This window comes from Pimephales promelas, chromosome 11 (assembly GCF_988280905.1).
Source record: "Pimephales promelas chromosome 11, fPimPro1.hap1.1, whole genome shotgun sequence".
In the NCBI taxonomy this organism is placed as follows: domain Eukaryota; kingdom Metazoa; phylum Chordata; class Actinopteri; order Cypriniformes; family Leuciscidae; genus Pimephales; species Pimephales promelas.
In genome coordinates this window covers 470,001-493,675 of record NC_142779.1, presented here as the reverse complement: position 1 = coordinate 493,675, position 23,675 = coordinate 470,001, and the positions used below count along the sequence as shown (strand labels likewise).

At 38.7% G+C, this 23,675-nt stretch overlaps 1 protein-coding gene across 1 annotated transcript in view; it reads right to left on the bottom strand.

Moving 5' to 3' along the window:
* Window positions 1-23,675, bottom strand: part of inpp5a (inositol polyphosphate-5-phosphatase A) — a 99,414-nt gene that overhangs the window by 44,229 nt on the left and 31,510 nt on the right. The window contains exons 5-6 of the mRNA XM_039648862.2: window positions 3,747-3,810; window positions 2,777-2,877 (exon numbers count right to left, since the gene is read on the bottom strand). Of these exons, the coding sequence (XP_039504796.1) occupies window positions 2,777-2,877; window positions 3,747-3,810 (165 nt within the window). The remainder of the gene's footprint in view (window positions 1-2,776; window positions 2,878-3,746; window positions 3,811-23,675) is intronic.

The window sequence follows — 23,675 nt, the reverse complement described above, 5'->3', positions numbered from 1 at the left end:
GTGGGTAATGCACACCGGACCAGAGCAGTGCACTGTGGGTAATGCACACCGGACCGGAGCAGTGCACTGTGGGTAATGCACACCGGACCGGAGCAGTGCACTGTGGGTAATGCACACCAGACCAGAGCAGTGCACTGTGGGTAATGCACACCGGACCAGAGCAGTGCACTGTGGGTAATGCACACCAGACCGGAGCAGTGCACTGTGGGTAATGAACACCAGACCGGAGCAGTGCACTGTGGGTAATGAACATCGGACCAGAGCAGTGCACTGTGGGTAATGCACACCAGACCGGAGCAGTGCACTGTGGGTAATGAACACCAGACCGGAGCAGTGCACTGTGGGTAATGAACATCGGACCAGAGCAGTGCACTGTGGGTAATGCACACCAGACCGGAGCAGTGCACTGTGGGTAATGAACATCGGACCAGAGCAGTGCACTGTGGGTAATGAACACCAGACCGGAGCAGTGCACTGTGGGTAATGAACACCAGACCAGAGCAGTGCACTGTGGGTAATGAACACCAGACCGGAGCAGTGCACTGTGGGTAATGAACATCGGACCAGAGCAGTGCACTGTGGGTAATGAACACCAGACCAGAGCAGTGCACTGTGGGTAATGAACACCAGACCGGAGCAGTGCACTGTGGGTAATGAACATCGGACCAGAGCAGTGCATATGACCATAAGTCATGTGACCATAAGAAAACCATGAACATGTAAATGTGTTGTAAAATTATGAAAATATTAATTTTAATATCTCAAGTGAAAACATTTTATCTCAAAGAGTTTTGCTTGAAAACCCTGCAGGAAAATAGCAAGTCTTCCAGTTCTACTTACATTTTTTTTTTGTAATATTTCCAGAATCAATAATTAGGGATGGTCACTGGATATGAAAATATGTTTAAAAAAAAAAAAAAAGTATTTTAAAACGCAATATAATCTAATTAGAAGTTTGTAATCGGATTACGTCACTCAGATCGCATCTGGCCAGATTATCTCATAAATCATAAATCTCAGGTGTGATCGAACAGGAGAAAACACATCCCTCAACCTGCAGCAGCACGAAACACACGCGCGAGCAGACGCTAAAAGCGGCCGGGACATCGGTCCAAACACTCGGTCCCGTCCCGGTTAATAGGATTCCTGTAGGGAACAGATGGATGGCGAATCCGGGCGGTTTCATCTACTAAAAGTCGGCATAAATCACGGATGAAGCCGAGGTTATCGCCAGCCTGAGGAACCTGCATTAAAGCATTAGTGAAATTAATTCATCTTTCATAAGAGGTTCGAGCCGTATCTGTGATCTACGATAACAACCAATTTCTCAGTACTGAGCGTGTGTGTGTGTGTGTGTGTGTGTGAGAAAGCCCTTGATAGACTACACAAATCTGCTGCTTTAAACGGGCTAACATTATGAGGAGTGATGTTCTCCTGAGAGTCGCACGAGATTCATGAGACGAACATAAATCAATACGCAAACTTTTCTCCTTCTGTTTTGCGTCTGAACGCCGGTTGTTGGTGTGTCGTGTGTGTGTGGACGTGATGGTTTTCTCGTCGTGCGGAGATGCGGCTCGCATCGGAGATTAAGTGGAGACAGTGTAAATCTGTATCAGTGCGTGAAAGAAAAGCTGTTTCTGCATATATTTACTGTTCCTCTGAGGAACTGAAGCAGAGAGAGAGAGAGAGATACACACGCTTTATTAATACATCAGCCCTACTGTCACACACACAAGCTCACACACTCACTCACACACACACAGACACACGCACGTGCACACATACACACCTGATCATCTGAAATCTGTAATTCCCTCTAACTGTACAAACAGGATCAGGACATCCATAAACTAAATGATAATTACTTTAATATTCCATTAATTTCCGAGATATAAACACCTTTAAAAACGTACAAATAAAACAGTTAAATATAATTCTATGTAACTTTTGAAACATCTTTTCATATTATATCTGAATTTATTTTTTATTCATAGTGAATTATTTCAAATTAATATTAAAATAAACCAAAAAACAGAAGAACGGTCATGTGATGCAGCAGTAGAGCGGTCATGTGACGCAGCAGTAGAACGGTCATGTGACGCAGCAGCAGAAGGGTCATGTAACGCAGCAGCAGAAGGGTCATGTGACGCAGCAGCAGAACGGTCATGTGACACAGCAGTAGAACGGTCATGTGACACAGCAGCAGAACGGTCATGTGACACAGCAACAGAACGGTCATGTGACACAGCAGCAGAACGGTCATGTGACACAGCAACAGAACGGTCATGTAACGCAGCAGCAGAACGATCATGTGACGCAGCAGTAGAAGGGTCATGTGACGCAGCAGCAGAAGGGTCATGTGACGCAGCAGCAGAACGGTCATGTGACGCAGCAGCAGAACGGTCATGTGACACAGCAGTAGAACGGTCATGTGACACAGCAGCAGAACGGTCATGTGACACAGCAGTAGAACGGTCATGTGACACAGCAGCAGAACGGTCATGTAACGCAGCAGCAGAACGGTCATGTGACGCAGCAGCAGAAGGGTCATGTGACGCAGCAGCAGAACGGTCATGTGACGCAGCAGCAGAACGGTCATGTGACACAGCAGTAGAACGGTCATGTGACACAGCAGCAGAACGGTCATGTGACACAGCAGTAGAACGGTCATGTGACACAGCAGCAGAACGGTCATGTAACGCAGCAGCAGAACGGTCATGTGACGCAGCAGCAGAAGGGTCATGTGACACAGCAGCAGAACGATCACGTGACTCACCTCCGGGAAATAGTCCTGAGGAAACTTCTCCTTCTCCAGCGAGCCTGAGCTCAGAGCGTCACAGTGGACCTCCTTCCCCAACACCTTCTTGAACTTCTTGGCTGAAACACAACAGAAGCTGATCATCATGTGAACATGCAGACACACTCATTAGAGTACGAGCTCAGGGCAACTGCGCCACCTACTGCTGAAAGAGAAATGAGGAATCAATTCTGATAAGCTTCTCTTATATCTGATGTCATTTTTTCATTTACAGTCTTCAAAGCTCAACTTATAATGCAAAACCACGGGGAAAAAAGAAAAAAAATGTGTTTATATACAAACATACTTGTATTTACTTTTGAGTTTTTAATAATTCTCATTGTAATTTTTTTTAACTATATTTTTTTAACATTTATATCAGCATAAATTAAACAAATATAAACTAAGGGAAAAGGAAAAAAATAATACTATGTGTAATTGCATTAGAATTATTATATATTAATATAAATGCAATTTCCATTAGAGTAATACAGTGAAAGTATATTTTACTTTTTAACCTCTTTCAGTTATAAATTAAACCATGATTTACAAATCCTCCCAATTTAATTTTTAGTTTGTTTTTTAAAGACCCTTTCCAGTCTGAAAGGTATGATGTGATGTCAGTCGTGTGGTTTAATGAAGAGTGTGATCACGGGTCTGAGCCGGTCCGGCTAATGCTAATGCTGACACCGGTGTAATGGGAGTGGCTTTAATTAGTGTGACCGCCGGGACACGCGACCTCTGACCCCTACCGCTGATGAGGTCACCGCTGCTAACTGTCCAATAGCTTGAGTGCACTATTACCACAGCCTGAAATCTCATGAATTAAATCCTAATATTAATAAGCATTACTGTTTCCTATCGGCAACTCCGTCTGCGCATGTTTTATAGCTTCTGGAACAACCTTGACCGCCGCTTTTGATGGGATTGATTAAAGAGACACACGTACCTTTGAAATCAAACTGTTGGATGTTTTTCAAGGATTCATGGAGGAAGTAGCAACACCCAAGAGCCTGAAACACACACACACAGAGAGAGAGTTCATATTACACAATAACATCTCAAAGCAGCGCTGGGTTTCTGATCTCTGGTCTGTGTGTTCAGAGGCCAAAAAAGGTGCAATTTTTAATTATTTCATTATAATTCATGGGCAACGATTAATCTCATGTGTTCTGTTTATAATTATTTTGTATATATAAATGCACACACATGCATGCATATATTTATGAAAAATGTGTTTTATATATATATATATATATATATATATATAAAATAAATTATGCTTTAAAATATTGTATAATATGCATTAAAATATGTATTTCTTAACCACTTAACTGTCACCGTCCCACAGGTGGGACGTTTGCCACTATATTTTTAAAACAATAATATCTTAGTAAATACCTTAAATAATATTGACAAACTATATATCATTTGAAAGCTTACAATCTCCAGTTTCCATATTTGGTGACTCATTTTCAAAATATATTACAGAGGAGCCATAATTTATCAATATAAAACAAGAATATTTTCATACTCATAAGGCGTGTCCAGACCTTTATTTTAAAATAGCAGTAAACATGAAAAATCATGAAAAAATGGTAGATACCTCAGTTTGTTTTCATGCCAAAAGTTCAAAAAGATAGAATCCATTCAATTATTTTGGAAAAAAAAGGTCTGAAAAGTTTGAAATATCAAGAAAAAAATAATAAATTTACCATTTGTGATGTGTCCGCTAGCTATGACTTACATGCGTGTTCTTTGTATGTGTTTCTTAGAGGTTCAATTCATATCAAAATCTGCCATACTTCCCATGCTACTTCTGAATAGGATCTCTACTTCAGAAATTGTATGAAAATTGTGAAAATAATGGTTCATATCACTCAAAACACGAATGGAAATGCAGGCGCCCTTATATGGGCAGTAATGGAGTCTGGTTGTGCCCTAGTGAAAAAGTTTGGTACTGCGCTCAAATAAAATCTTACTGAAAGCTCATTTTTTGAGATATTAACCTAAAATTTGAAACACAACTTGTTCAGATTTTTGGCTTTGATCTTTCTGCCATTTTAGAGTAGCCCAGGTTTTGAAAATATATATTTTATGTAAAATATGAATAATTAATATTTTTACATTGTACATTTCCATAAACTCAAACTTCTATAACTTTTTTTCTGTTTCACTATCTTAATTTATTTCACTTCTACAAAAATCTGCCAAATGTCTTCTTTAAAACAAGACCAATCATATGTCTATATTCCAAAGCATTCTTGAATTACAACCATTTAAGTTCGAAATGTGCATTTTCATGTCTATTCAAAAAAGGGGGGGGGTGACAGTTAACAGGTTAAATGTATACATAATTACACAGCACATACACATATATTATAACAAACTGTTATTTTAGACGTAGATTAAATATACACCAAATAGTGTGTACAGTAACATTCATAAATATGCAATTACAGCAAAAACGTATCAACCAACAAAATATCAATCTAAGTAATATAATAATAGTCTTATATGAAATTATATTTCTCTATGTAGTCTCTTCTGCTCACCAAAACTACACTTATTTGATGAAAAATACAGTAAAACTGAAATATTATTCTAATGTAAATCATCTGTTTTCTATGTGAATAAACAGTAAAGCTGAATTTATCATCATTACTCCAGTCTTCAGTGTCACATGATCCTTCACAAATCACTCTAATATGAGGATCTGATGATCAACACATTTATGATTATTATCAGTGTATAAACTGCTTCATGTTTTTGTTCTTATTAAGACGCCACACACACACTTTTCAAACACATCTAAAATATGAACTTTTAAGGGTTTAGTGAGAGCAGGTGTGATTTCATAAGTTCACGTGTTTATGTATAACCCAACCCGACAATATTCATCTTATGAATATGAAGAAAGGCTTGATTTTCCTCGACTCTTTTCTTATGTAACGAGTTCACGGCGCTCAAATATAACATGTAAATTATAGCGGGAGCCGATTCCGTCAAAGCGCCCGATCTGAGCCGCTCAAAAGCAGTCCGAGTTTAGCATGACCAAAGATTTACTTCAATAGGATTATATTCTTAATTTTTACTGAACAATCAGACAGTTTCGGTGTCTGTCCACGGACAAACCCAGAAGCGCAAGGCGCCGGGGATTTGATGCGGTTCACAGTTCACTAACTGCTTTTCTCAAGGGCTTTTGCACCTCCAGTCCTCAAGTTGGCCTAAAAGAGAGCAAAACCTGCCCAGAACTGTGAGCTAATGCTCTCAATAGTGGCGTAAAGCCCACGTCCCAGAAGAAGAGAATACAGTTACAGACACAATAGAAGTGAATGGCCATCTGACGCTCTCAGGTTCTCTCTGCTTCACTGATCCTCACACACACCAAAGAGCAAAACCAACACTCGCCGAGATCCCAGCGCGAGGGAAAGCCGCCGCTACGCGCCAGTCCTCTGGCGACTCTATTAGCAGTTTGCCGAAGTCTTATCATTCTCTAAGGTAACGTATTACTGCCCATCATGAGTAGTTGACTTGTACCTGTGATGACTGCGTCGACCTCCTGCCGCTGGGTTTTAATATTATGATTGTATTCAAAAAAATATGTTAATGACTAAAACCATCTTTACTGCAGATGAAATATGATGTGGACAGCATTGAATAAATATCTTTTCATCAGGTTAGATGCTAATAATGAATCACTCAAACCCTAACTGTGCTTTTGAACACTTTTTACACGTGTTTGTAGTTCTAATCGAATCCTCTCGTCCACAGCGCAATGGGTTGTGGGTGATATTAGCCGTTAGCGTGTTCACATATCTGAAACTAATTCTCTTTTCAAACACTATTAGCACGGACAGTCTGCGAATTGGGACGCGCCAAAGAGCTCAGCCATGCAAAGCCTTGTGGGTAAGCATGAGAACGAGGAGGTTCTGTTGGACCGGCGCTGAGGGATTGTGGGTAACGCACCACCTCATGCATTATTTATGAGCGCCGGCTCATCTTGAGATTAAACATTTGCTGATTTGTCAAAAGCACAAACAGAGGGTCTCGCTCGCGCCGGCCCGAACCCGCCCGCACATTTAATTGATGAGAACATTCCCTCGGCGACCCGGATGGCCCGACGGAGGAGAAGAAGAAGAAGAGGAGGAGGAGGAGAACGTGACGGGATGAAGGTCAGCTTCCAGGAAAGGAGTGTTTATTTCTGTTAGCTTTAGTTTATGTGCGTTTTCACCTCAAACTGCCACTGAGCGAGTGAAGAGAGACGGAGACGCCCATCTCACACAAGCACTGTATGAACCCACCAGACAATCAATAAAACACATCCATTCACAGAAGATCTCGATACAGATCCGCGTTTATGGAGAGATTTGACTTAAAGTGCACCTATTGTGCTCGAGTTCATTATTTAGCACATTTATAAACCGGTTGCTAGTGTTTTGGCCACTCCTAACATGTTCACATGCAGCTAATGTCCTCATAATCTCTTCTCTGTGTCTGAAACGCTTCCAGTGAAGATTCAGTCTCTCTAAGCCCCGCCTCTCTGAGAGCTGCTGTGCTGTGATTGGTCAGATGGCCCAGTCTGTGATGTGACGAGTGTGTAAAGTTACTGTGTGTAAGTGAACAGCACATAACAGGCACAAAACCGCTATAAACATCAATATCTATGGGTTCAATGTGCGTCACATGACTAAACTTACATCATCGCTTTTAAATAGTTTGGAGAGCGTTTTCAAAAATCTTTGTTCTTTGTTAAAAATGCGTCTCGTGTGTGTGTGGAAGGCCAAAACGGAGAGAAAAATATGAGCTTTTTGACCAAGACCTCAGTGTCTGAAATGCTTCGATCGAAGATTCGGTCTCTCTGAGAGCGGCTCTGCTGTGATTGGTCAGAAAGCGAACGCTCAGCTGTGATTGGTCAGAAAGCAAACGCTCATTATCATATCTCTTGATCACAGAGATGCGGACAGTGACGATGGCGTGGGTTTCACCGTATCAATCTCAGAAAACAGACACGAACAACACGAACTCTTCCAGTCTCAGATACACTAGTGTTTGAGGGCGGGGCTAAGAGACGCTGCTCAGCCAATCAAGACCTCAGGCTGACATTATGCAAATGAGTTGTCAGAAAGTGAGACAAGCTTTCAACTTTTTACCACTCAGAAACTCAGAATTAATGTAAAGTAAACAAGTAATGCTAGTACATGAACGAAAACATTAACTAATAGGACCTTACTGTTAATTGTTGCCACAGTTTATAATGTACTAACCAGGTATTTACTATCACTACCAACACTTTAATGATCAATTAACATCATTAAAATATGAGATAAGAAAATGTGGATCAAGATTCATTGTATGATTAATAAACACAGCAACAAATGTGCTGCTCATTGTTAGTTCGTGAGTTAATATATTACCTAATGTTAACTAATCAACCTTATTGTAAAGTGTTACCAATATATGTATGCAGAATGTGCACTTTTGATCTCTCAGTAAATGCTGAGATTAATATTAATACTCCTCTGAATATAGTGATCAGTAGAGCATTATGAAAGTTATGATTAAGTGTTGATAATCACCACAGCTTGTGTATTATACACACCTCGCACCATCGTCTCATATCCACACACTCGCTCTAATAAATATTAAACATGGGAGTTCAGGCCTCGCCTCTCGTCCGCTCTTCATGAAGAAGCGATTATATCCGCGGCCCGCGATTAATCCGTTTGTCCCGCGCACTGACAGACTGCTAATATTAATTGGAGCCACACGGCGCTGACAGGAAGCGCTTCTCTTTTGAGCTGCGCTTTACAATGGCCGTGTCAGGCGTATGTTCGTCACGTCCCGCGTTATTGATTACCTGTCAGATTCACTTGAAATAATTAAAAGTGTAGTTTACATATTTATAAAGCGGACTGTCACGGGTGCTCCTTAATCTTCCATTAGGAAAATGCACTCTGTAAAGTGCACAGCGCGGGCCGGACGAGGAAATGAGTAATCGCCGTAATTGCAGACAGAAGGACAATAACGAGCCATAAAGGCAGATTTTATTGGCCGCTCTGACAATGCCCGAGATTGGACCGGACCAGAACCAGTCCTGCAGGATCCTCTACACACACACACTCAGCAAGGCTGCTTTATTTGATCAAAAATACTGTAAAATAGTGAAACACTGTATTATTATAATGTAAATCATCTGTTTTCTATGTGAATATCCAGTAAAGTGTAATTTATTCCTGCATTTATCATCATTACTCCAGTCTTCAGTGTCACATGATCCTTCACAAATCACTCTTATATGAGGATCTGATGATCAAAACACATTTATGATTATTATCAGTGTTGAAAACAGTTTTGTGGAGACCGTGATAAACTACCATTCAAAAGTTTGAAGAAACTATGATTTAAAAATAATACTTTCATTAATCAAGGATGCATTAAATAAATAAATAATTATAGTGCAACAATTCTGTTTCGAATACAGTAAATGATGTTCTTTTGATATTTCTACTCATCAAATAATCCTGAAAAATAAAATGTATGACAGTTTCCAGAACATTAACCAGGGTTTTTGTTTGTTTGTTTACCAATAATGCAGATGGAAATGGCACTTATTGATATTTTGGTAACGCTTCCTTTTACAGTCCAGTTACCCATGATAAATACTATGTACTTATTTTAGTAACTGGGTAATAACTAGTACCAACCCTGAACCTACACCTAAACCTACCGTACTTACCTTATCCTAGACAGTACTTTCTAGGTAAGTACACTGTAAGTACTGTACTGTAAAAGGAAGCGGTACCGATATTTTATATTTTTACTTTAGCGCACAAATTGAAAAATGAATGTTATGAAATCACGATTTTATGGTCTGAAGCTGGCTACTTGAATGAAAATCACAAACATGACTCTTGTTAATAAAACTATTTTATGAATTATGTATTAATGGGAAAAAATGCAAAATATTTATTTTTATAGGGATGACATCATAATTACACGGCATTTCATCATTAAAAAAGGCCAATTGGATTGAAGTGAGGCTGCAAATTTCGCAATATTCACTCTAATATGAAAAAAAAAACGCCGTAAAACGTGCATGGAAACTTATTTTAGAACCATAATTAATAATTTGAGCACCAACTCAGCATATTACACAATAACCATAGTTCGCCAGTGAGATCTTTAGTTCGAGCATGCGGTGGAAGACCATAAATCATCAGCGTTTGCACCTAAATAACAGCATTAATGCAGTAAAACTGTGGTAAATGTCAGCGCGGTGCAGAGGAGACGCTCCGCCGGTGCGACTGAGGGAATCCACTGACCTTTCATGGATTTTTCTGCGTTCAGTTTGAAAAATGAGCCATAAAGCAAACATAAAAGTGGTCATTTTTCCCCAGCGGTCAGACCCTGATTTCCCCGAGAGTGTGTCGGGATGAGCAAGTCAAGCGCTCTTCATGTGTGAAGGAGTTATCTAGAGATGGAGGGCAGGACACGCGTGTAACGGAGTCAGAGTTAAAGCAGGAGTCCACACTCTCCCTCGTGATCATGTCTTTCTGTCTTAAGTCGAAAAGAAATCCTTAAAAAGTAAAAAAAAACAAAAAAAAAAAACGTTCTTCTGTTTTTGTTTCTCAAAACAGCTACTTTCAAGTCCCCCTGTGGGAATCATTCACATCACCAAAATTACAAATTGAAACATTTTTTCTTGAAAAAAAACTCTTGCCTTAAAATATCTTGAATGTAACTCGACACCCTGGCCTGATTCAGTATTCGCGGTTCTATGAATATGCAAACGAGCCCCGCCTCCACTCACTCACTCACTTAGAGATCCACTGGTTGACGATCACTCGTTGATCTGTTACAATGTGGTTTGTGACATCAGAAACACCAGTATATATATATATATATATATATATATATATATATATATATATTTTTTTTTTTTTTTTAGGGAATAAAATGTTGTATAAAATCAGGAAAATTATATATGAACAAACCCCTCTGCAAAAAATATAGTTAAGAATAAAAGTGTAAAGTTTGGTGTGTGTGTGTAAGTGCTTCTGAAGTGGATATTTCTGGCTCAATGCGGGAGGAAAAACTCATTTTGAGAAAAGGATAAAGTGCTCTAAAAACAAAATATACTTTTAAAGGATTTTTTCATTCCACTAGTCCAAAAAAACTAAATTGACAGATGCATGAACACACACAGTTTTTGCCTGTAGTGTCTCGCCTTAACATCACCACACACACCCACAACATTAAAAGCTGGATTTTAACTTTAAATAACCAAATAAAATAAGTAAATGAATTTATTTAATATTAAATAAATGACCAATGCCATTTTGAAACCATTTATACCATTCAAAAGTAGATTAAAATCTCACTTTTTGTCCTAAAAATCACCAATATCCAGCACTTTCCTGAAGCCAAATACAGTCCCTGATAAAACATTAACGTGCATTAAAGCTCATTAATATGCAAATGTGTCGGTGTAGCTCTGAGTTTGAGTGGCTCCGGCGGCTCCGCTCGTTATTTTAAGATCCTTCCTAAACGCTTAAATGATTGATCTCCGAAACCGCTGATTGCATTTCCTATTTTTGTGGAAAACGGTCCGGATAGATCTGAACAAAGCGTAATTGGCCGAACCGGACCTGCCAACGATCCGCTTCCAAGGTTGGCCGGGGAAATATCGTGCATTAATTTCATTTAGCCTCCCGTCCCGACGTCCCACGGTGGAAGTTAATTAAATTGCTTGTCCATTGTGTTCATCCACTTACAAAGTTAATGATATTGTGCGGGGGGGATTAAAGAGCATTTTATAAAGCGTGGGGACGAGAGCTGGCAGCTCCTACAGGACCCGTTTGAACCCTGTCAGTCCCGGGCCGACGGTGCCGTAATTACCGCTGAAACGGAGGCTTTCGTTTGCCAAACTCCTGCCAAGAGGATCAGCAGAGGCTCGAACCTCACGCTCACCGGCCAGAGTTACAAAACCACACACACACACACACACACACACACACACACAAACACACAGACTCACTCACTCACTCAAACACTCACACACACACTCAAACACGCACAGATACACACACACACACTCACTCAAACACTCACACACACTCAAACTCTCTCACTTACCCACTCACTCACTCAAACACACACAGATACGCACGCACACACACACACTCACTCACTCTCAAACTCTCATTCACACACACACTCAAACACAAACTCACTCATTCACTCCCTCACTCACACTCAAACACTCACACAAACTCACTCACTCAAACACTCACACACACTCAAACTCTCTCACTTACCCACTCACTCACTCACACACACACTCAAACACACACAGATACAAACACACACACTCACTCAAACACTCACACACACTCAAACTCTCTCACTTACCCACTCACTCACACACACACTCAAACACACACAGATACACACATACACACTCACTCACAAACTCACTCACACTCAAACACTCACACAAACTCACTCACTCACTCACAATCACACTTATTCACACACCCACACACACAAACACTAACTCAAACACACACACACACTCACAGACACATTCACTCATACACATACACACTCAAACACAAACTCACTCACACACATTCACTAACTCACTCTCTCACTGAAACACACACACACACACTCAAACACTCACTGAAACACACACTCAAACACTCAAACACTCACACACTCACACACACTCACTCTCACTCACACACTAACGACAGACAACAAGAACACGCAACATGCGACTGCCACACACACACACACACGCTTTGAATAATGTCCGATCATAAATTCGTGGTTCGCATGATCCGGTTACGAGAAGGTTCTGCAACTTTATTGGACTAATTTCTCGTCTGCTCTCCGAAGACTTCGAGACACTGAGCGTCTCATTTATATTCTGCTTTGTTAATACACCACCATCTGTCCAGACGGATAAAAGTCTCCGCTTTTCTTACATACCTTCTGCTTTAAGTTGCATGAGGTAAAGGGATTCGATTAGTAAAGTGCAGGATGATCTATTTGTTTGAAAAACGAAATGTTTTAAAGCATTTCAGAAGTGCATGAACTCTAACGTCTGTGTGTCTAACGTCCCTGCAGTCAATCACACAATCCCTTAAAACTCTCCTCTGATCACCATAGTGACATATAAACAACTCTTCGTGCCTTAAAATATCTTCAATGTAATTTGACACCCTTGCCTCATTTAGTATGCATGATTCTATGAATATACAAATGAGCCCCGCCTCCACTCACTCAGAGATCCACTGGTTGACGATCACATGTTGATCTGATTGGTTAAAAACCATGTGTTAGGCCCTTTTTACAAGAGAACGCTCGCGGGTGAAAACGTACAAATATTTAATCAGATGCGTTTTCCGTTTACACGGCGACGGCATTTTTGGGGGCTTAAAAACGCAAATAAGTGAAAGCACCCTCCAGAGTGGAAATCTTAAAAACGCTCCACCGCTGCGTTCCCGTCTAAACAGTAAAAACGCAGACATCTACTAGACAGGGACGGTTGTACGCAGCCGCGCGGACTTGGTGTTGTTGTGTGGCAGTCGCCACCTAGGGGCCTGGAGGGCACACTACATTACTTTCACCCACTTTTATGTCACCATACGCACGCAGATTTCCCCCATAACGCTCGTCTAAACGTAGAATAAAACGTGATAACGCAACGCCACTTTTGCGTTTCCTCTTCAGATGGTTTGGACCACACACACACACACACACTCAAACACACACTCTCACAGACTCACTCACTCACTCAAACTCTCTCACACACACACACTCAATCTCTCACTGACTCAAACTCACACACACTCAAACTCTCACACACTTCAAACTCTCAGTGACTCACTCTCTCACACACTCAGACACACACACACACACACACTCGTCTTCCTCCGCGGTTGCTCAGATGCTGCAGCGTTTAAGAGAGCCTGTTGCCCTCCGCTAATCGGATCATCCTCTGATGGCCGTCAGGATCAACATTGTCTGCGTTATTAGATTTGCACGAAGCCGAACAATTCAGGCCTCCATTACTAATTAAAACGACGCAAACTCTCCTTCTTAATGCATCATTGAATTGTTTGAGATGCCAATGATAAAATGCCTTTAATACACTTATACGCTCATTAATGTAAATCATATTCCACTATAGATGTCCAATAATTAAAAAGAATATTTCTCTTTTTGAAGAAGGCATCCTCATTAGATAGAGATTCTCTCAGAGCCGATCGCTCCACGGCGCTATTGATCTTCCTTTATTCCCCACGCATGAAAATATTGTTAATGTTGACGTTGAAGGTTCATCAATCTAGATTATCGTGCTCTTTAATATCTGCCCGGTTCCTCTGATCGTTCTTTATGCATCTGATTGGATTATGAGGGGCGGCCGCTGTTTCTGAAGTCGATTGGTTGTGACTGTCTTACAGAAGAGCCACAAGGACACCAAAACTTCTGTGACTTCCCCACAAACTTCTGCTACGGACACATCATGCTCTCACTACGATTATGAGAGACTGTTTCTTTCAAACACACTAAAATGGTTAAAAGTCCCATATTGTACAGCTTTCATCAGTTTTATTATAGGTGTTGACGTCCTTAAGGAAATATATTTGCGGTATAAGTACCAAAAATCATCTGAATGTATTATTTTTTACAGGTCCTTTCTCAGGAGCTGTGCTCAGAAAAGGTCGAGTTTGGCCCGTCTAATTAATATTCATGAGCCTCTCTTCTGATTGGCCTGTTGATTCCTGAGTGACGTATGGCTAGGCCAATCACAGATGACCCGGGTCATGATGCTCACCCGTGAGGTCAATAAAACACCTGTAATGATGGACATCGCTGAGGGAAATGTTATCCGGCCTTATATGTTTTTTTTTTTTACTTTTTTTTACTTATTATAAGAGTATTATAATTACTATTACATCAACGCAGATTTAACAGTAAAACTAATTTAAACTGTCTGAAAACAAACTCAGACTTTTTAAACAACGTTAATAGAGTTACACTTAATGTTAGTTTCTGATCGCAAAGGCTTCAATATACGCTTCTTAATTACATTCAATTCCTGAATTCGAACTCGGGCTGCAAACAGGATTCAATTCAAATTTAAATGAAATGTGAAATTAAGCAGAAACGGTATAAAAATGTTTTTTATTGTAATTTTTATAGACTTTGAATATTACTAAAACATTGAAAAGGTTGCTATGGGATTACTTTCACTAATAAATTAATTAATAATTAATTAACAAATAATTACAAAGAAATGGCAAGTAACATGTTGAATTAAACATGACGATTTGAGGAGTGAAACAGTGTTTTCCAATAATCATCATTTACAACTCTAAAAAACAATTTTTTGCAGTGATGAAAAAAGAGCAAATTTTAGAGAGAAAAAAAATTATGTTGTAACTTTTATGTTGTAAATATGTCAATTTTTATACATTTAAATGTTGACATGATGAAGCTTTGCTTAAGAATTTTAGAAAAAAAGTTTTAAAAGGGAATCATACAATGTAAAAATTGCAATATGTAAAATAATTAACTTATTTAACTGTCTGTCTAAGTATAAAAATAATTAAATAAGTAGTCAAATAAATGTTAAAATAAACATTAATATTTAAATAAAACAAACAACTAAGTAATTTAATATTGAAATAAAACAATATTTTGCAAACAAAATAAATTGAATAAATATGGAAATAAACTACTGAAATTAAGGAAATAAAAAAACTAAGAAAATAGGTAAATAAATAAATATTTATCAAATAAATAAATATGGAAATAAACTATGGAAATTAAGGAAAAAATAGGTAAATAAATAAATTTATGAAAAACAAAATGTAAATAAATAAATATGAAAATAAACAAGATGTAAATAAAGAATTTAAAAAGTAAAAACGATACTAAAATAAAAAAGTAACTAAATAATTAAACAGGCAATTAATAAAATAATAGCTTATAGTAATAAATTGTCAGTTATTTGCTAGCGAGTTGCAGACGTCCGTGACGCCGGCCTCCTTTAGCGCTCAGAGACGCGGAGGACGGAGAATAAGCTCAGCATGCACGGAAAGCCTCAGAACACAGTGAGCAGAGACCCGTGAAGCCTTAGCCGGAGCCCGAGCCGCTAAGACCCGAGTCGGACGCCGCGCGGATTCTTTGTCTGTGTGTGAAAGCCGATGCCTGCCGATGATGTGTTATGTAAAGTTGGCCCGGCTAGGTTTAAATGGCGGGATATCCTGCATGCTAGCTTAGTTACACCTCAGTGCATTAGCCGAGAGCCAGAGAAAGACGCTGGGAAGTGCATGTTAATGTCGGCGCGCTTTTCTCAGATCGCTGAAATTATGTCATGGGCTTATTTGTGTAATAATAACGACATGCAAAGGAAACGTGGACACAAACGCTCTTTCAGTTTATCGGGCCACGAACGGCCGCTGAAAGAAGATCAAGAGCGCTATTGGGAGAGAAAATCCTAACAATTCAGAGTTTTCATAATAACAGAGAGGAAGAGTGAGAGCAAAGGATCATGGGATTACATGAGGCAGAATCCACCAACATAAAATAAGAGAACTTCCTGCAACTTTCACTCACAACTTCCTGTTCAATAGTTCAATAGATGCTTTTTAAACTCCGAACTCAATTCCCGGATCTGATGTGAATGAGAATTGAAGTAGAACAGGAATTTGAATTTGTTAAAGCAGAATAAAAATTAACTGAAATTCATATAACTAATTTTTCTGGACTATAACGATTACTATATACTGAAACGTGTGCTGTAGAATTTACTATTTTTACTCCAGAAACGGCAAGTAATACGTTGAAATAAACGTTGCATTTGAAGACTGAAACTGTATTTTCTTGTAAAACACACTCCAATAATCTGTTTCATCTGACATTTTTTAATAATTAATATCAAATATCACAGTTCAGAGAGTTTTGCATCCAAGTTTTGCCAATCAGCCAATCAGAGGAGCGTGTGGCCGGAGTCTCTGCAAGCGCACTGTACTCACAACCAGATCAATCACAAATTACAGCCAATCGGAGGAGCGTGTGGGCGGAGTCTCTGCAAGCGCACTGCACTCGCAAACAAATCAAACACAAATTACAGCCAATCAGAGGAGCGTGTGGGCGGAGTCTCTGCAAGCGCACTGCACTCGCAAACAAATCAAACACAAATTACAGCCAATCAGAGGAGCGTGTGGGCGGAGTCTCTGCAAGCGCACTGCACTCGCAAACAAATCAATCACAAATTACAGCCAATCAGAGGAGCGTGTGGGCGGAGTCTCTGCAAGCGCACTGCACTCGCAAACAAATCAATCACAAATCACAGCCAATCAGAGGAGCGTGTGGGCGGAGTCTCTGCAAGCGCACTGCACTCGCAAACAAATCAATCACAAATCACAGCCAATCAGAGGAGCGTGTGGGCGGAGTCTCTGTAAGCGCACTGCACTCGCAAACAAATCAATCACAAATCACATTAAGCTCTTTGAAAATTGCACACTCATCATAATTTGAACATTTACAACAGAAAAGTCAATTTACAAAAATAGATTTGTGCATTCCAAGTAAAATCAACCAAACTGCAGCTGGGTTGTTTTGATTAAGTAATAATAACTAAAAGAATACAGGTAACTTACTAACTTAAAGTTCATTGAAAGTATGTCTTTCATAAATTACAGTTTTTTTTTTGATGAACTCCACATTCATCGGCGTGACTAGCGGCCTTGTCACCTGACCTGAATCCTGCGTGCTGATTCGCTAAAACAAACTTTTTTTAGGTTGCGTTCACAAACAACAACGATGCTCGTGGTTTCTGCTGTAAAACATAAAACAATACCGGCTTTCGTGACCAAACGTGTTTAGGGTTCAGTCAATCTCGTCAGGCCGAGAAAAGTTACGTGAGGATGCGGAGAGTGTCAAAATAAAGGCACCGTACATCAATATTTAATGTGTGGCATCGATGCATGTCTACACCGCTAATAATCAGTACCAGAGATTATCATTGTCATGCTTTGTGTTGTTATTCCAATAGAAACAGAATCGTCATGTATTTCTCATACTTTTATGACACGACGCTGTACGGCAATCAGAGAGAGACTGACCCAAGAGTTGACCTCAATAAAAGCAAGTTCATAAGATAAACGAGGGCTTGTTTGACTCTCTGTGAATTTAACAAATAAGTGTCTCAAGATTTGCCTGTGAATGAATGACCCACATGTTGAACATCTCATCCCGAAGCAGAGTTCATGGGAACGAGCACAGACGGCCTTCATCTCCATCTGAAGCTCGTCTCCATGTTTGCTCAAACGCACAGGAATGTAATTAAACCGTTAGCATTAAGACGCTGAATCTAACTAAAGGAGCATAACATCCAATCTAATTATAGAGGCCTTTAATGAGTTTGTAATTGGTGGATCGGCCTGTGAACACAAGCGAAGCATTCAGGACTCCGAGCATGTGGACTGCAGTTTCCTTTCTGTGTGATTGAAGTCCACTTGGACAGAATTAAATGCTGAAATATGGTTATGTTAGTTTATATCTGTATGAGCATGACTTTCTGAAGGGTTCTGATCTGTCAGACCAGGTGCTTCGATTAAACGCGGTCAGAACAAACAAACAGCGTCATGTTCGCTCATTAGCGTCCGTCACATGATTAATATCGGGTCGTTTCTTCTTGACCGAACCTTTTTTTTTTTTTTTGCACAACAAACTAGTCCCAAAAACTCTTTATATTCACTTGTGGTCAAACGTTTGGGATAATTATGATTTTTAATCATAAAATGAAAATAATAAAAATTAACCATAAATGTTTGTTGATCATCAGATCCTCATATTAGAGTGATTTGTGAAGTGATCATGTGACACTGAAGACTGGAGTAATGATAATAAAATAATAATAAATTACACTATACTGTATAGAAAACAGATGATTTACATTATAATAATATTCCACTGTTTTTACTGTATTTTGATCAAATAAATGCAGCCTCGGTGAGCAGAAGAGACTCTTTCAGACGCATTAAAAATACTTGTTGACCAGTTGATGATTTTACTAATCAGAATTAACTAACTGATGGGACTTGTTTGTTTGAAATACTATTTTTCTCCTGTTGACAAAAAAAAACAAGCCCAAAATCCCATAGATCTGCTCTCTGTAACACTCTGAAACATGCCAAAACACATTCCTTTACAATAATCATAAAGTATACTGTAAATAAAAGCCTGGCAATGTCCACACGTGTATGAGATATCTGTAATCGGCCTCATGCTCCTCGTTTCTGTCTGAACCGGCTGACCTTGAACACACTGGATTCATTTTCCTGGATAAAATCGATGGATGAAGGTCCAGGGTGGCAGAAAAAGAGCTTCATTATGAGTGTGAGAGAAACAAAGGCCATCTTCATCTTCGTGGGCTCACTTAACAGCCATTTAAAATCAATTGGCCTGTGCATCTTTAATACGGTTAGAAAATGAAGGCCGAGATCATTTCAGTGGCATTTACTGAAGAAGAATCACAAACCCATATGAGACTAATCTGATGTTAAGAGATATAACGGGCTTTGGGATCTGAAAACATGAAGGAGGTTGACTTTCTGCAGACATTAATAATGAGCAAACAGGAGGTTCGGCTGTGAGAGTTAATTCTGTTTTAGAGCGAGCGATTCAACGTCAACGCTGAGAGAATATATCAACACGGATGACCTACAGGATCATGAACACAAGTATGAAAACACTTACTCAGAATCATTATAAATATTATATTACAAATATTATAATTGTATATTACTATATCAGAAATTCAACGGAACAAAATAAACACAGGAAAAGAAAAAAAAGAAATAATAATAAAAAACTAATAAAGAAAGAATGAGATTTATATATAAGTTATAAAAACATATTGTGTATTTATTATAAATAATGATAATTTAAATATAAATACATAAATAATGAATACTAAATAAGTAAAATAAACAAAGAAAAAGAGAAGCAATAAATCAATATTGTTTATTTATTCTAAAAAATAATTTTTATTGTTTAAATGCAAGTAAATGATAGCATTATTTAATTAAAAATAGTAAAAAAGTACAATAAAAAATACAAAAGAAAAAGGGAAAGAAATAATATTATTATTTATTCATTATAAATATTATTCACTTAATTTATTATTGATAAATATTTCCATAAAAATAATTATTTTAAAAATAAATACATAATTATAAAATACATATTATTGTTAATTTATTATTCATAAATATTATTATTTACATACTTATTTAAAAATACATACATGTCTATTATAAATGCTTTTATTATTTAATTGAAAAAAATATACATTTATAAATATATTTTAAAAAATTAGAATTTATTGGAAGGAAGGAAGAAAGGTTTCCTCCTGGTAATTCTGTAAAGTGCTTCTGCTACAGGTCGATGTAAATGCGCCGCTGTTTAACTAAACAATGCAAGAGTGACAGAATAAAGCAATCGTATAACAGCAGACGAGTGAACAGCTCCTGCCAAACCCATTACAGGTATTGAACGTATCCCACAATCCTGTGCAGCAGATCCCAGAGCGGGTCTTCACCTGTGACCGTCTCGACAGGTAATATGATGAAACAGATCCGATTAAACAAAGCATCCGTTGCTTAACTCCTGACTCCTGTACTGAGTTACCAAAACAATCTTTGTCAAAGAATACACTTATGAAAAATATTCAAATTTTGACTTCACGCAAAAATCTTCATAAGCTGTAATCCATAATCATTAAAATTATAACAAATAAAGGCTTGAAATCTCACTTTGCATGTAATGAGTCTATATAATATATTAGTTTCACCTTTTAAGTTGCATGATATTTTTATAAAAATACACACATGTATGTATATATTTACGAAGTATGTTTATACTGTATATAGTTAATAACCATTTTATATATAAACAACACATTTTTCTTAAATATATTTTAAATAAGTGTTTTTTTTTTGTCATGATCGTGCAGCCCTTTGTTATCTTCAGACCCGATCATTAAAGCAGAAAGAGCATCTGAGGCCGGGAGCATGAGCAGCGAGGAAACGCCATTATGACTTTTACTGTGTGAGAAATGGCCTGGACTGAAGATAACGATTTCTGTGCAGCATTAAGCGCACGTACGTGCCTCTCAGAACCACGAGCAACACACTCCCGCCTGCGGGATGTTTGGATTAGTTTCTGATGTGTCCCTGAAGATGTCGGCCCGTCCCAGCAGACGCCGCGTGTGCGGGCGGATATATATATACACTTTAACTGGGAAAAGGTCAGGCATGCGGGAAGAAGCAGGCAAACACGCATGAATCACGGGAGATTTGGTGCATGGCGGCGAATGAGAAACCCGGCAAACCCCATTATTCCCCGAGTTTCCCAGCCGGGCCGGATTCATGCCGGCACATGCCGTCAGTTCATTAGGAGGAAACATCAGGACGATGACGAGCCCCCGGAGGCGTTTAATTCCACATCGGCCCTCGTCTCGCTCTGTGTGATCAATACTGTATCAGTGTAAATTAAAATGACAATCTCCAAGTAATTAAGCCTGTTAATGTTTGATCCGGATGTCATTATTTGCTCGTGAGGGAGACGAGGTGCTCCTCAACGTTATGTGTGTTTAAACCAGTGTGTGTTTTTTACTAGCGGAAGCAAATGAAGTCTTCATTCCTGACGGACAAGCAACAACTCCAATTCCACAGCAGGATAACACGATCACGCTAATCCGATTTAGGAAAGCAAACCTGATTACGGCCGAGAGGAACGAGGAGGAACACGACCGCACCGAGACTGGGATGAAACCGCACAGGATCGACTCCAATCCTCCTGTAGTCAGTCACTTTAACCCTTAAACTCATCTCTGATCACACTAAATGTCATATTTACACGTATTCTATTTCTAAAAAAATTCATGCCTTGAATGTAACTCGACACCCTTCCCTCATTTAGTATGCGTGGTTCTATGAATATGCAAATGAGCCCCTCCTCCACTCACTCACTCACTCAGAGATCCACTGACGATCATCTATCTATCTATCTATCTATCTGTCTGTGTATCTATCTATCTATCTATCTATCTATCTGTCTGTCTGTCTGTCGTCTATCTATCATCTGTATATCTATCCATCCATCTATCCATCCATCTATCCATCTATCTGTCTATCATCTGTTTGTCTGTCTATCTGCCTGTCTGTCTGTCTATGTATCTATCTATCTATCTATCTATCCATCATCTGTATATCCATCCATCCATCCATCTATCTATCTATCTATCTAGCCTATACATTTTTCAAACAAGGAACTCAAACACCTTTCAAACATTGACAAACTTTAATCTTGACCAGCTTTGCTTAAAAATTTAAGAAAATTTTAATTAAAATGTTAAAAATTACACTTCATTTAATTTCAAATGATTGCGATTCTACTTTCTTTACATCTCGTCTGAACTGCACCAGTTTTCTGGCTCGAGTCCCACACTTCAGACACACCTGACACTGAACGCTGCACAACCCTGACACACACCTGACATTACAAGATCAGATCACACACACGTCCAACGGCGTGTCCAACAGTGTGTGTGTGTGTGTGTGTGAGAAACATGATCGCTAGTTCAGTCCGAGAGCCACATTTGGCTGCTAAACGTTAAAGGACACGCTTGACATGTTAAGAGCCTCTCGAATGCATCACTAAACCTCTCTCAGCGCGGGGATTTGCCAGCACTCATGGGCTCTTCATCAAGCACTGTAACGAGCCACAAACGCTTGGGCTTAATGAATTATTAAATGCGAGTCAATAAAGAATAAATAAAAACAACAAATGCAGCCTTTGGGTATTTAATTAGCAGAGGTGGAGCGTTGCATTTCTAATGCGTTTTATGCTAATCGCTATTGAGATCTGACTCCGGCCAGCAGATTTCCCCGATCCATCAGCGCTCGCTGGGTCACGTCCACGCCGCTGCGCTCATTAACAGTCCGTCAGCGAGGAGACCGGAGACGATCAATGCCCACCCGTTCCTGACCGGCAGCGATCTGAGCGCTGGATTATTCCCTCGCGGAGCTTCATTTACGACACGGAGAAACCACACACACCAGCAACTGTGTGTTTCCTGCGAGAAAACTGCCAACACACTCACAACTCTGCAGCACAAGTTCGGTTTAACTTGAAGAAATTATGACAGAAATATAATACTATTTTTTTAAAGATTATCACAATCGTTTTGCCAAAATAAAAGGAATTCTTGAAATTTAAAAAGAAAAAAAAATGCAGAAAAATCAAAACCGATGACAGAATTTCTGAAAACTAAATATTATATTTGTAAATAACAGTCAACTGAGACTGATTCAGCGATCTGAGGACTAGATTATTCCCTCACTTTTACATTTAAAATTCGGTTTAACTTGAAGAAATCATGACATAAATATTATATATATATATATATATATATATATATATAATAAATAGATAATATATTTATAGATTATCTTTTTATCAATCTTTTTGTCCAAAAAATGAAAGGAATTGTTGTTATAAAAGCAAAAATCAAAAATTCAGAAAAAGCAAAAGAGATGACAATGTCTGAAAACGTAATAATCATAAATTAAAGTTTTATGAATAAGTTTTTTAAATAATGTTTAAAAAAATATTCAAACATTAAATTAAAACAGAATCCAGAAGAATTTGGGAAAAATAAAACATTTAATGAAATATTTCATAGGCCCCTATTATTATTAAAATTGTAATAAATTATTAAAGTCTGATTAATTCAATTGATGACATCTTTTTTTTATTATAAAAAATAGCTAAACTATTAAAACAG